Source organism: Capricornis sumatraensis, chromosome 7 (genome assembly GCF_032405125.1).
Source record: "Capricornis sumatraensis isolate serow.1 chromosome 7, serow.2, whole genome shotgun sequence".
Taxonomy (NCBI): Eukaryota; Metazoa; Chordata; class Mammalia; order Artiodactyla; family Bovidae; genus Capricornis; species Capricornis sumatraensis.
Genome location: NC_091075.1, coordinates 74,289,071 through 74,304,972, shown reverse-complemented (window position 1 = coordinate 74,304,972; position 15,902 = coordinate 74,289,071). Strand labels below are relative to the sequence as shown.

The 15,902-nt window shown below is 38.4% G+C and overlaps 1 protein-coding gene across 1 annotated transcript in view; it reads right to left on the bottom strand.

Annotated features, from left to right (window-relative positions):
* CEP135 (centrosomal protein 135) overlaps window positions 1-15,902 on the bottom strand; it is a 65,167-nt gene that overhangs the window by 28,536 nt on the left and 20,729 nt on the right. Inside the window, exons 10-13 of the mRNA XM_068975565.1 lie at window positions 13,307-13,530; window positions 7,842-7,994; window positions 6,799-6,951; window positions 1,874-1,951 (exon numbers count right to left, since the gene is read on the bottom strand). Coding sequence (XP_068831666.1) covers window positions 1,874-1,951; window positions 6,799-6,951; window positions 7,842-7,994; window positions 13,307-13,530 — 608 coding nt within the window. The remainder of the gene's footprint in view (window positions 1-1,873; window positions 1,952-6,798; window positions 6,952-7,841; window positions 7,995-13,306; window positions 13,531-15,902) is intronic.

The following is a 15,902-nucleotide window of genomic DNA, read 5'->3' as shown; positions in this document are numbered from 1 at the left end:
ATTTTGGGGGGCCCCAAAATCACTGCAGATGGTGACTGCAGCCATGAAATTAAAAGACACTTACTCCTTGGAAGGAAAGTTATGACCAACCTAGACAGCATATTCAAAAGCAGAGACATTACTTTGCCAACAAAGGTCCGTCTAGTCAAGGCTATGGTTTTTCCAGTGGTCATTTATGGATGTGAGAGTTAGATTATAAAGAAAGCTGAGCGCCGAAGAATTGACGCTTTTGAACTGTGGTGTTGGAGAAGACTCTTGAGAGTCCCTTGGACTGCAAGGAGATCCAACCAGTCCATCCTAAAGGAGATCAGTCCTGGGTGTTCATTGGAAGGACTGATGCTGAGGCTGAAACTCCACTACTTTGGCCACCTCATGGGAAGAGCTGACTCTTGGGAAAAGACCCTGATGCTGGGAGAGATTGGGGGCAGGAGGAGAAGGGGACGACAGAGGATGGCATCACCGACTCAATGCACATGAGTTTGGGTGAACTCCAGGAGTTTGTAATGGACAGGGAGGCTTGGCATGCTCCAATTCATGAGGTTGCAAAGAGTTGGACACAACTGAGCGACTGAACTGAACTGAACTGAACTGAAGAGACATGAAATAAATGAGACGAGCCCTATCACTCACTGTTCCAGCTTATTGCTGGAAGAATTTCTAGGCTGTGGCACAGGAAAAGGAACCCAGCTGGACTTGGTGGTTCCCCTAAATTCAGACTACAGGACTGAGAGTCAAGGGAGGCCAGAGCAGTTAGAATTTATAGGGCAGATACTAGAGGAGTAAGAGCACAGGGTTAGAGCTCCAGAGATCTACAAGAGTGCCCCTGAATCTTCAGCTGAGCAGAAGCTCACCCCACAAAAAGCTACCCAAGGCCAGGGAAAGAGCCATCAAAGAACTAGAGGGAACTGTACTGAGGGCTCGTGCCAAGTCAGGAATAGTTTCTTTCCCATCAGTCATTTGAAAACCTCATAATTCATGGGTCAACAGGTAGCAAGTGTACCCAAAAAGATTTGGTCTCAATAGTAAAACAAAATTAGTCCAACACTAAATGCTCCTCTAGTCCCACCTAATTAAGCTTAAAAGCAAAACCAAAAAGGATAGAGCTACTTCCATCTGAACAAACTTCAAGAGTGTTTCTAGGAATATAAGCTCTCCAGCAACCAAAAAAATAAAATAGACAATGTGTGACATCCAATCTAAAATTACTGGGAATGCAAAGAAGCAGGAAAATAACAACCTAAGTGAAAGAGGTAAAAAATCAACTGGCCCAGGACTGATTGAAACAGATGATAGAATTAGTAGATAAATAAAAACAGTGAAGACATGGAAAAGGAAATTAGCCAAAAGAAAACACAGTGAGAAAAAAAAAAACTATCAAAACACTTAAGAATTTGTTAAAAACCCTATCTCTAGTGAGAGCAATAAGGAATGAAAAGGAATTTCACTTTTACTCTAAGCCTATATTGCGTGATTTTTTTGTTTAAAAAAACAAAAGAGCAAACAACTATCAAAGCTAACACTTAATGAACGCTTATGATATGGCAGTGAATATTCTAGGTTTTTGATGTGTATTAATTCATTTAATTTTCACAAAAACTCTAAGAAATAAGTTTGAGTACCATTTCTATCTTACAAACAAAGAAATTAACAGATAAAAAGTTTAAGAAATTTGCCTACAGAAAACAGATGACAGAGATGTATCAATATGAACCCATGTAGTCAATCTTCAGAGTACATACTCCTAGTCAGTCACCGATACACAGCTTCTCTAAAATATTATCTTGTAATTTTAAAAACATACAGTACATTAAAATAAAATTGAAATAGTCATTCATACAATAAAATATACCCCAAATCCAGTTTGATAAATTACCTGGTGATTAACACATGTCAAATGCTCAATAGTTTTCTCTAATTCTGATTTTCCAAAAATACTCATTTCCTGGAGATGCTGTAAGAGAATTTTATAGAAGATGTTCATAAGCAATGCAATTCTACAGCACTATTTTGTCTTTTTATAACACAGAAATGCTTTAGAAAGAAAATCACTAGAAATTTTACAAAAATGATACTTTCGGTTGAAAACAAAAACAAGAGTTCTTCATCTTTTACACTCTACCTCCATGTGTGACCATGACAGAAGACACAGACTGATATGGGTTCATTTATAAAGATTTAAACAGATCAATCCATTAGCACAACCATAAAGGGAAAACCCAGCAGATTAAGCAAGCCCAGAAGTATGCCCCTCGTGAGAGAAGACGTAAGAGGAACTGACTACAAAGGAACAACAGATGGGATCAGGAAGACCCAGAAAACAGACTACTACAGGGGGACGCAAGAGTTCAGTTTCAAGAGTGAGCTGGTCAATAATATAAACACCAGTGTTGTTATTTTTGGTTATATTAACTTATCTGACTCTTGTTGATGCTAAGTCCAGGATAAATAATAATACTGGTGCTCTGCGAGAATTTTTCACGTCAATTCTTACTTCCATCCATGTTATTCATTAAAAATGGGCTTCCCTTGTGGCTCAAATGGAAAAGAATCTATCTGCCTACAATGCAAGAGAACCAGATCCCTGGATCGGGAAGACCCCTGGGGAAGGAAATGACAATCCACTCCAGTATCTTTGCCAGGAGAATTACATGGACAGAGGAGGCTGGCAGGCTCCAGTCCATGGGGTCACAAAGAGTTGAACACAACTGACACTTTGACTACTATTTATTAAAAATAAGTTAAGACATCTGATGTTTGGATTATATATTTCATTGAAAAAGTCACTCTGCTGTAGGCCTTTTTTTATTTACTAAATCATTCAGCCAGTACTGAGTACATGTTATATACCAAGCACCAAGTAACGTATGAGGGATTCAGTAAAACAGATAAAGTCTCTGATGTCATAGATATTATAGTCTAGTAAAGATAAACCTCAAACAAGATATTAAAATAAAATTCATGAATATTTTGCTAGGAAAAGGAACTTGAAGGCAACATATTGGAAGGGAATCAGAGATCCAGAGTTCACTTTCTATGCAAGGAAATGACTAACCTGGCTCTAAAGGATGAATAGAAATCAGCCAGGTGAGGAGACTGAAAGGGATAAAGGAGTTTTCAATAGCCTATGTTAAAGACAGGGGCATGAGAAAGTCCATTAAGCCTGGAGTTGAGAAAATGAGGGGTGGGGAGTAGGGAGGGCTGAGCTTGACCATGATGTAGCAAGGGCCAATCACGAAAGTCCCTGAGAACAGTTAATGGATTTTAAAACAGGAAGTGAAGTAAGCAGATTTATATCTTTGAACAATGACTCTGACTTCAGTGTAAAATACAGATTTAAGAGGCCACTGGTACACTAGTGCAGCTGAGAGAATAATGGCCAGAACAGGATGGTAGCAGGGGAATAGAAACAAGCAAAGTGATGCAAGAGAAACCATTGTGAGCTCAGGAGCCAGAGTCTTTGTGACTTCATTAGCTGGGTAATCTTGGGCAAATCATTATTACTATTTTTTTATTAAGGTATAGTTAATTCACAATATTACATAGGTCTTAGGTGTACAACATAATAGTTCACAGTTTTTAAAGATTTACTCCATTTATGATTATAAAATACCAGCTGTATTTGCTGTGCTGTACAATATATTCTTGTAGCTTGTTTATTTTATACAAACTCATCAGTACCTCTTTTAACTTTTTTTTTTTAAATTTTGTATTTGCCCACATCACAGCATATAGAATCCTAGTTCCCAGACCAGGGATCAAATCCACATCCACTGTTTTGAAAGTGCAGTCTTAACCACTGGACAACCAGGGAAATCTAATTCCCTACCCCATCTTGCCCCTCCCCCACCCCCTCCCCACCAGTAACCACTAGTTTGTTTTCTGTATCTGTGAGTCTGAGTCTTTCAGACTAGCTTGTTTCATTTTTTTTAGATTCCACATGTAAGTGATAACATAAAGTATTTGTTTTCCTCTGACTTATCTCACTAAGCATAATGCCTTCCAAGTCCACCCATGTTGTTGCAAATGGCAAAATTTAGTTCTTTTTTATGGCCAAGTGGTACTCCATTGAATATACATACTACAGCGTCCTTATTCATTCACTGATGGACACTTCAGTTGCTTTCATATCTTGGGAACTATAAATAATGCTGCTATGAACATATATCTTTCAAATTACTGTTTTTATTTTCTTCAGGCATATACCCAGGAGTAGAATTGCTGGATCATATATTATTATAGATCTATTTTTAGGTTTTTGAGGAATCTTCAAACTGTTTTCCACAGTAGCTACATGAATTTACAATATCAACAGTATACAAGCATTCCCTTTTCTCTACATTCCTGTCAACATTTGCTCTTTGTGGTCTTTTTGACAACAGCCACTCTGACAGGTATAAAGGTGATACCTCATTGTGGTTTTGAGTTTCATTTCTCTGATGATCAGCGATGTTGAGCATCTTTTCACGTGCCTGTTGGTTCAGCAAATTATTTAAACTCACTGTAACTCAGATACTGCATCTGTAAGCACTGCCTACTGAAAAGGCAACTGTGAAGATTTACTGACAAAGCCCTTGTAAAACGCACTTAGAACGGAGTTTCCCACATGGAAAGGGCATAACACATGTTACGTATTACTAGAGGTAGCTCAGTAGGATTCTGTGATTAAATGAGAGATTGGAGTTTTCAGGGAGAGAGGACTCAGTGATGATGCCTGGGCACTGAAATACAGGAAACTAGTAGAGGAGACTTAATGACTGAGAGGATTAGTTGAGTTTTTACATAAAAAATCTGTTGTAAACTCATAAATCCTGCCTCCTGTACTCCAGAAAGAGTCTGGTAATGAGTGTCACCTTTTCTGAGTTTTTGGTAGTACTGTACTTTTTTAACCTACTTTTACATTCCTTAGTCATTTCAACAGATATGAAGGATAAATCAGTAGCTTGTACTAAAAGTTGCCATACTGCACAGAAGTTTTCCATTTGGTAACTGCGACACTTATTTTTATAAAAAAAGCACTTTCTGGAAGGCAATTTTCCAGAAGATTCAAATGAAAAGTACTCTGTTGGGGCAAAACTTTAACTGAAAATCTATGACATAAAGACCACCTTTATAATACTTAAAAGTTCTTATTCTTAACTTTAGGTACTAATTTCTAAACATCAATAATATTTATTGGAAGTAAACTATGGACTCCATAATAGTAACACTAATAGTTAACATTGAGTTCTTTTAATGTACTGAGCACTGTTAAGTGCTTTATGTATGTTAACATTTTGGAGAGATTATGAAATAAAATACTGCCCCTAGATATGACACCAAAAGCACAAACAAAAGAAAAAAATTAAATTGGACTTCATCAAAATTTTAAAATATCTGTGCTTCAAATAACTGTACTAAAAAAATGAGAAGACTACCCACAGAATGAGGGAGGGAAAATATCTACAAATCATATATCTGATAAGGGGATTGTATTGAGAATATATAAAGTATTCTTACAACTCAGTAAGATAAACCAATTCAAAAAAAAAGAGCAATGGATCTGAACAGACATTTCCCTAAAGAAGATATACAAGTGGCCAAATAAACGTATAAAAATAAGCACTTTAGTCATCAGGGAAATGCAAATCAAAATTAAAAAGGATACTGCTTCACACTCACCAGCATGATGATAACAAAAAAGATAGATAGTAACAAATACTGGTAAGGATGCAGAGAAATTAGAACTCTAACCCCTGCCAGTGGGACTAAAAATAGCACAAACACTTTGGAAAAACAGCTTGGCAGTTGCTCAAAAGATTAAAGTTATCGGTATGACTCTAGGTATACATCTAAGACAAAGGAAAACATACCCACACAAAAAGTTGTATACAAATGTTCACAGCACCATTATTCGTAACAGCCGAAGAGCAGAAACCACCCCAATGATAAAGAAAATGTTGTCTATCCATACAATGGAATATTACCCCATAATATGAAGTAATAAAGTACTGATACATATGACCTAACACATGGACCTTGAAAACATTATGCTAAGTTAGAGAAGCCAGACAAAAACAAAACAAAAAAACACATACTGAATAGTTCAATTTACATGAAACGTCCAGAGTGGGTAAATCTAGAGATAGAATGTAGTGGTTGTCTAGGCCTGAGGAGGCTGGGAGATGTTAAGAGTGACTGCTAACCAGTACAAGAGTTTCTTTTTGAGGTAATGAACATGCTCTAAAAGTGACTGTGGGGATGGCTGAACAAGTCTGTGGATATACTAAAAACTAATGAATTATACACTTTAAATGGGTAAATTCTATGGTATGTGAATATCTCAATGAAGCTTTTTTTAAGGAAAAAGAAAAAAAGATAACCTCCCTCCATATGAGGGAATTCCTATTGAGATCAGAGTTGGTTATTTTCTATAAAGAAACAGATAATAAATGTTTTAGGCTTTGTGGATCATACAATTTTTACTGCAATTACTCAACTCTGCCACTGCAACATGTAAATGAATGAGTATTCACACTAGTAAGTATTATCAACAATGAAATCTGAATTTCACAATTTTCATGTGTCATGAAATGTTCTTCTTTAGATTTTTTCAATGATTTTAAAATGTAAAAACCATTCTTAGTACATTGGCCATATAAAAACAGTGTTCTGGATTTGGCTGATGGGCCATCGTTTGCCAACTCCTGATCTAGATTCAAAATAGTCACATCACAGGAAAACATTAAAAAAGACCTCCCTTTTTCTCAATAAATTACCTTTTAAAAATAAGTCTTACTTATTTTACTTTTAATTACTTACTTTTAACTTGTCTTTTAAAGCTTCCTTTTCTGCCATAATCCTTCTTAAGTCAGATAATGCAAGTTCTTTTTCCTTTTCTATAAGACTAACAGTATTATGTGAGACTGTAGTTTGGGCAGAGTCTTGTCTTAGTGCAGATAATTCTTCCTGAGCCTTAAAGTAGTAAAAGATATAAATTAAAACACACTGGATATGCTCCCAGTTAAAAAAAGGAAAACTAAACATATGCTACTTTTGCTCTCTTCCCAAATGCCACCAAAATGAGAGTAAATGGATTCAAGTAATAATAGTAATAATTAAAACAAAAAGACAAGAAGATGGAGAGAAGTGCCAACCATAAAATTTTGAAAGCCAAATAGCAGATGGACAACTACTAATTAAGTAAGCAGACCCAAGAAAGCTGAAATCTAAGCCAACTGCAGGAAAAGCCCAGAAAGTAGATCAATTTGTACCGCAGAATCCCAAAAAAACTAGGAAAGTAAAAAAAGCTTCTTCAACTTGGCCTTTTAACTCATGTATCTTTCTCTTCCTCTCAAAATAGCAATAGGATTTCATGGGAGATTGGTATGAGAACAAATTTTGGTGATAAACACCATGCTTTGCTCAGATTCACCTTGCCTTCTGACAACTGAGGCTTGTAACTGGTCCAACCTATAGTGAATTTTCCCTCCCTATCCCTCAAAGCTAAGTCCTTAATATCCAATGTATCCAATTAGTTAGTTAGTGCTACCCACTGTAACCCAACATGATTGGGTTACACATAACCCAACATGATTGAATCCCAAGGAAACACTTGACTCAGAGTCAGGCTGAGACCCATTCAGTAGTTTGAGAAATAGGGAATTATCCCAAAGTGACCTGACCCATAGATAGGCTAGAAAAGAGGAAAAAAAGAAAAATAGAAATCTCTGCTTTGGGAACAGGATGACAGTAGAAACTACTAACTATGAAGGAATATCCCTAAGATCCATACACCACAGTAATATAAAGGATATACACTGGTTCCATTATAGTTAACTGGTGTTACACAATCAATATCTTACTTCATTATATAAGACACTTAGTTTATCTCTTTCTGCTGTCAATAATTTAACATTGGACTGTATATCCACCATGTGCTTTTCAAATCTTTCTAGCATACGCTGAAGTTCGTCTCTTTCTCTTGTGATGAGATCGATATCCGAGTCGTAATCACCCTGAAACATAATTCAAGACAGAAGTTATCATTTGTTGTAATTATCACCGCATGGTTGCCACAAGGATGCTGATGACGAGACTGACTGAAGGATGCAAACAGACAAAAAGAACACAACTTCCTTTAATGTAATTAAGGAACACAATTATTAATCTATAAGGAGAGCAGGAGAGAGAATGCTGGCAATACTGGGGCAAATTTCCAGGCCTTCAAGTTCCTGGCAAGAGACCCAGCTGCCACTGATCCTACTTGGTTAGATCCCAGCAGATGCTTCAACTGTCATTCTCCCCCAGTTGTTTATACTGGTGTTGTAACTAAAGTATAATCCCCAGATCGGAAGCATGCAGTATCTGGGGACGTGCAAGGCATGCAAATTTTGAGGTATATCCCAGACCTACCCAATCAGAAACTTTGGGGACAGGGCCCAGTAACTGGTTTTTCAAGCCCTCCAGGTGATTCTGATTCATTTGGAGTTGGGAATCACTAGTTTATAACCCTCTCCACTCACCCAGTACAAGTAACTCTAACAGCCTAGTGCATTCCTCAGTGTTTTCTGAGACTAAATCCAAGATCAATTTCTCAGGCATACCATCCCCCAACTGTCCCAGCACCAAACCTATGTGAGGTCTATTTTTCTGCAATCAGATAAATATAAATATTTCTACCAGACGGTGTACATTAGGATATTCACTAAATAAGCAAGTACTTCCAACATTCCTAAAACAAGATTATGCCTATTATTCCATTACAACTTAAAAAAAAAAAAACCCATTAACTTCATAGCTACTGTAGAAAATAAATATGGTAAATGTATACTTGGGGTCTATGCTATACTAATGTTCAAGTACTATATGCAGAAGCCCCAGATAGTGACAATCTGGTATTCTGCTACATTGGAAAGCATCCTGATCTATGTTAATATCTACTATGCACACGCCATGTCCAAAGACACTTGGTAAATGGTAAATATCCGTGAAGTATCCTTCACCTGCCACTTGGAAATAAGTTATCCTCTTGGTTAAGCAAGAAAAGTCAAGGGAAAATGAATGAGAATAGCCATCTGGATACCCTGAAGGACAAAATGTATCTCTATTACAGGATAAAAGCAATTAGGGTGAGGACTTAATTAACAATGATAAAAGAAAACCTATAACTTAACCATATTTAAATAAAAATATTTTTACAGAAAGGAGGTGGTATGCCTAGATTTTAGAAAAGAAGAGCTCAATGAATAAGGATTTGACAGTCTGTTTTCATTATTGTCTCGGTCTCAGCTTAAATGCCACTCTCTGTAAGGAGTCCTTCCAGATTCTCCAATCTAATTTAGATCTCCCTCCATATACTCTCATAGCATTCTGAATATTTCCCGTATTCTTTCCTCATTAACACTTACTATAAATGAGATTATAAAGTTATTTACACAACTGGGTGTTAATGTGTCTTTATCACTAAAACCAGAGATCAAACTGCTAACATTCACTGGGTCATAGGAAAAGCAAGAGAATTAAAAAAAAAAAAACCCTGCTTCACTGACTATGCTAAAGCCTTTGACTGTATGGATCATATGGAGCACAACAAACTGTGGAAAATTCTTAAAGAGATGGGAGTTCCAGAGCACCTTACCTGTCTCCTGAGAAACCTGTATGCAGGTAAAGAAGTAATAGTTAGAACCGGACATGGAACAACGGATTGGTTCAAAATTGGGAAAGGAGTACATCAAGTTTGTATATTGTCACCCTGCTTATTTAACTTATATGCAGAGTACATCATGCAAAATGCCAGGATGGATGACTCGCAAACTGGAATCAAGACTGCCAGGAGAAATATCAACAATCTCAAACATGCAGATGTTACCGACCTAATGACAGAGAGTGAAGAGGAACTAAAGAGTCTCTTTATGACGGTGAAAGAAGAAAGTGAAAAAGCTGGCTTAAAACTCAACAATCAATAAACTAAGATCATGGCATCTGGTCCCATCACTCCATGGCAAACAGGTGCAGAGAAAGTGGAAAGAGTGACAGATTTTATTTTCTTGGGCTCCAAAATCAGTGTGGATGGTGACTGCAGCCATGAAATCAAAAGATGCTTGCTCCTTGGAAGAAGCTATGACAAACCTAGACAGGGTATTAAAAAGAGAGATATCACTTCACTGACAAAGGTCTGTATAGTCAAGGCTAGTTTTCCAGTAGTCATGTACAGATGTGAGAGTTGAACCATAAAGAAGGCTGAGAGCTCAGGAATTGATGTTTTCAAATTGTGATGCTGGAGAAGACTCTTGAGAATCCCTTGGACAGCAAGGAGATCCAACCACTCAATTCTAATGGAAATCAACCCTGAATATTCACTGGAAGGACTTATGCTAAAGCTGAAGCTCCAATACTTTGGCCACCTGGTGTGAAGAGCAAACTCATTGGAAAAGACCCTGATGCCAGGAAAGACAGAAGGCAGGAGGAGAAGGGGATGACAGAAGACAAGATGGTTGGATGGCATCACTGACTCTATGGACATGAGTTTGAGAAAGCTCAAGAAGATGGCGAAGGACAGGGAAGCCTGGTGTGCTACAGTCCATGGGGTCACAAAGAGTCAGATGTGACTTACGCACTGAACCACCACCACCACCACTAAAATGCAAATGCCCTCAGAGACACAGTAGGTCCTTCTCAGCACATCTTCGGAGCTTAGCATGTAATTCAGTAAAATGAATGAATTCCCCACTTCTCTAAATATGTCTTGTATGTATGTATTTGTGTTAATAATTCCCTTTTATCACTCCATTTTTCTTAAACACAGACACACACGCACCCAAACTCATGCACACGTACCCACAATGCTAGAAAGAGAATAGGAAATAGGTCTTCTTTATCTTATATCCTGGATGCCACATTCATAGCATGCTCTCAGTATACATCTACTGAATTAAACCTAACTTTCTACCTACCCCTGATGTGCTTTGGAGAAGGAAATGGCAACCCACTCCAGTGTTCTTGCCTGGAGAATCCCAGGGACAGAGGAGCCTGGTGGGCTGCTGTCTATGGGGTTGCAGAGTCGGACACAACTGAAGCGATAGCAACAGCAGACGTGCTTTGAACCAGCAAATAATAAAGAAATAAAACATTTATTAGGAACTAGGTGTTATGTTGGACCCTTATACATAATTATGTCATGTAATCTTCATTAGAGGTTGTAGACACATTCCTCACTTTGCAAATGAGGAAGCCAGGGCTCCATGAGTTAGGTAACTTGTCTAAGGTCATAAAGCCAATGTGTGGAGCTGAAGCTTCTATAAGGTTTCCAACTCCAAAGCATTTCCCATTACACTATACTCAAAACTCACATCTGGAAGTCTGGTGAGTATAAGGTCAAAGAGACCAGTGCTGTCCCTACACAGATAACACAGAACCACTGGGTATCTTGTTGACAAAAATCACTGATATGAAAAATGTCAATATTTTTTCTGAGTTGCAGCAATCCCAGGAAACTCTGCCCAACAATCTGCTATAAAAAGCAGGGGTTGAAAACTCAGCCTGTACCAAATCTGGCTTGAGAGAGGTTTATGCTGTCTGCCAACGACTGTTTCTAAGCATGTTTAAAACACCCAGTTTTAGGCTGGAATTTACTCCTTAGTTCACAGCACTCACACCCATTCACTCCACCCATTTCACTCATGTATATCACCCATTATTCCCTACAACACCTGAAATTTACTACTGGGACTCTAAAATGCTACGAAGGTCCCAACTTTCTAAACTTTACAAAATGAATTATGTCAGGTATCATTACAACTTTCAAGAAACTAAATAAGATGAAGGGGGTAAGGCCTCTCCTGATTTTACCTGTACCTAACCCGTATCTCAACTTATCTTTCAACCAAGCAAACAAATCCAATATTTAAAAGTATTGAGACACTTATCCACTTAGTTCTACTTAATGAGTTGATTAAACTAATCAACATTTTTGAAGAAGACTGTTCTACACAATGAAGGTGATCAATTCAGTGATTTATTTTTCTTGATTCCTAAGTATACATGGAGCTTAAAAAAAAACTCAGTATATATAAATTAACTTACACTGTATGTTCCCACCAATTCATTGTGCTCTTAACAGATAACAAAGCACAGTGTTTAAACTAACACTCTAAATCAAATTCAGTCACGAGCCAATGAGGTTAAAAAGCAGTCTAATCAGAAAATGTCTCAAAACCACTTGGCAGTAGGCAGATCTTCAGAAAAAAGATGACAGAGTTGGGAAATGCAGCCAAGTCTAAAATCAAATGTCCTGAGTTTTAATGACTGTACTTCCAACTTCTCTAATTTTATCCAGTATATAGATAATGTTAGGGTCATAGAAGCCTCCAGGAATACTCTAATTCCAACGTTTAAAAGAAAGAAAAATCTAAAGAACCCAAATGATAGTCATAAAATGTTGAAAATAATTAAGACATAAAATGAGGACATGTTTTTACTCTCTGATGCTGCTAAGTCACTTCAGTCATGTCCAACTCTGTGCAACCCCCGAGATGGCAGCCCACCAGGCTCCCCTGTCCCTGGGATTCTTCAGGCAAGAACACTGGAGTGGGCTGCCATTTCCTTCTCCAATGCATGAAAGTGAAAGTGAAGTCGCTCAGTCGTGTCCGACTCCTAGCGACCCCATGGACTGCAGCCCACCAGGCTCCTCTGTTCATGGGATTTTCCAGGCAAGAGTACTGGAGTGGGGTGCCATTGCCTTCTCCTTTACTCTCTTATGCATCATCGTTAACTTAATACATCTTTAGACCATCAAGTTGCCAGTGTGGTTGTGGTGGACAAAGGGGATGATCTGTCCAGTGCTCACTGCCATCATTTACCCTTTCCTGTTGCACAGTTATCATGGAAGATGCCTGGTCTGGAAAATGTGGCCTGCCTTTCTGACGGGTTCAAGGCTGCGAATGGCATGAAGCCACGTAGCCTGCCATATAGACAAAGCCACTCTACTCAGAGAGAGAAAATGCAGCTGATACCAAAAGTAAAGATTAGAAAGAGAGGAAGTGTCCAGTAGCAGGAGTTCCTGGATCCAGTTTCTGGAAGCTCAGATGCCCCTGCACTCTTCCCATATATATAATTAGCTACTTAATCTCCCTTAATTTCCAGGAATCAGTACGTTATACTTTGTTCTTAAGTAGTTTTCCTAATTAATGCAGTGTTCCTTAAGTCACAGAAGGTCACAGAAGACTACAAAAATGAAAATTAAGAAAGACTTCTTAAAAATAAGTATAAATCAAAAGTTTGCTCATAAAGATCTTTCTTGCCTTATCAAACACTCACAAAGAGATATTACCTTTTCTAGTGTTTTAAATACTGGCATTTTTTCACATGTAGAATGACTTCTAGAGCAAGATCTTCGCTGTATTATATGTTGTAGTTTTTCTAGTTCTTTCTTATAAAAATCTCGTTCATCTTCTATACCTTTCAGAAATGTATCTAAACGAGAAGGTGACTTGTCTCGTCGTTTTATTCCGTGTTCTAGTCTCATCCTCTCAACTTCCACAGTGAGTTCTCTTTCTGCAAATTAAAGTAATAAAATCTTAAAACAATGTTGCATATAAAAGTATTGAGACACTTATCCACTTAGTTCTACTTAATAAGTTGATTAAACTAATCAACATTTTTGTTGATTAGCCAAATAAATTACATCAATCAGCCAAATAAATTATATCAATAATTTTTACAATGAAAGCTACTAAAAATCATTAGCTGTTTTGCATATCACCTACAACTGCCAAATATCAAAGAGGTAAATGCTGAAAGAGGAAAAAAAAACCAAAAATGGTATTAAAAGTTTAAATAAAATCCAGTAAGTCAAGTGCTGCTTTTGTCATATACAGTCTGAGTACTATTTAGTACTACACAGTGAACAATAAATTATCACATGGCACTTACTCTCTGGTGACCTGAAAATGCACTAAAAGAAAATTTACCTGTTAAAACTGGTTATAATATGTGTGACTTTAACATTAAGCTTAAATTTAACATAGTATACACAAAACAACTAGTCTTTCCTTAAACAAGCGGAATTATTCACGTTTACCATAGAAATTACCTTTTCAGGAGTCAAAAGTCGCCTGTGCATGTGCTTGCATGCTAAGTCGCTTCAGTCGTGTCTGACTCCTGGCAACCCCATGGACTGTAGCCCACCAGGCTCCTCTGTCCACAGGATTCTCCAGGCAAGAATATCGGAGCGGGTAGCCATGCCTTCCTTGAGGGGATCTTACCAACCCAGGGATGGAACCCCCATCTTTCATGTCTCCTGCACTGGCAGGCAGGTACTTCACCTGTAGGACCACCTGGGAAGCCAAAAGTTGCCTAATATTGGCAATTTTGTACAGCTCACTCTAATTTAACTGATGTTCCTTACAATTCAAAAGCATAAAGTGATTTTCAAGACATATTCCGATTCACTTACAATCTTCTTTCATTCATTTGACAGATAATTACTGAGCATTTACTGTATGTCCAGCATGAGCTAAGAATACAAGTATGAAAAACATGCCCAAGGTCAAATAATTATTCTAATTGTAGCAGGACAAGAGCCACAAAAGAACAGCATGCAATACAATCCAGAGGATGAATAGCAGAATTCATTCTAAGGAGTGACCAGAGAGGTTAAGAAAGCAAGAGAGCTGAAGGAATGGGCAAACGCCTTAAACAGTAAGTCAAATAAACTGATGAATGAGAAGTATTCACTGTATTTAGCATAATGGAGGTGACAGGTGACCTTAACGAGAGCAGTTTTATTGGTGAAGTAGAGGAGAGAAGCAAACTGGAGTGGACTGAGGTGCTAAACGGAGAAGGAAATGGCAACCCACTCCAGTATTCTTGCCTGGAGAATCTCTTGCCTAGAGAACAGATGGAGGCAGTGGCCTATCCATAAAAGCCAAATGGCTGTGCTCTAACAGGGAAGATAAGGGTGGACAGGTTCAAGATCTGGGGACAGGAAACATGGAATGCCTCCCTGACAGCTTGTTCTTTTAGGAAAACTGAGGTAAGATCATCTACTCAGAATGGGTTTATATGTTCCCTGCAGAGTGGGAGATCAAACAGTAAGGAATATAGAGTAAGATCTCCATATCTCACTGAAAGGGGCACTGTGGTTCGGGACCATGTAACTTCCAATGCTATTGCTACTGGCTGGGGCACACGCTTGCTCCTTGGAAGAAAAGTTATGACCAACCTAGATAGCATATTCGGAGAAGGCAATGGCAACCGACTCCAGTACTCTTGCCTGGAAAATCCCATGGACGGAGGAACCTGGTAGGCTGCAGTCCATGGGGTCGCTAAGCGTCAGGCACAACTGAGTGACTTTACTTTCACTTTTCACTTTCAGACATTGGAGAAGGAAATGGCAACCCACTCCAGTATTCTTGCCTGGAGAATCCCAGGGACAGAGGGGCCTGATGGGCTGCCGTCTATGGGGTCGCATAGAGTTGGACACGACTGAAGCGACTTAGCAGATAGCATATTAAAAAGCAGAGACATTACTTTGCCAACAAAGGTTCGTCTAGTCAAAGCTGTGGTTTTTCCAGTGGTCATGTATGGGTATGAGAGTTGGACTGTTAAGAAGGCTGAGCGCCGAAGAATTGATGCTTTTGAACTGTGGTGCTGGAGAAGACTCTTGAGTCCCTTGGACTGCAAGGAGATCCAACCAGTCCATCCTAAAGGAAATCAGTCCTGAATATTCACTGGAATGACTGATGCTGAAGCTGAAACCCCTACTTTGGCCACCTGATGTGCAGAGCTGAATAATTGGAAAAGACCCTGATGCTGGGAAAGACTGAAGGCAGGAGAAGAAGGGGACGACAGAGGATGAAATGGTTGGATGGCATCACCGACTCAATGGAACTGAGTTTGAGTAAACTCCAGGAGTTGGTGATGGA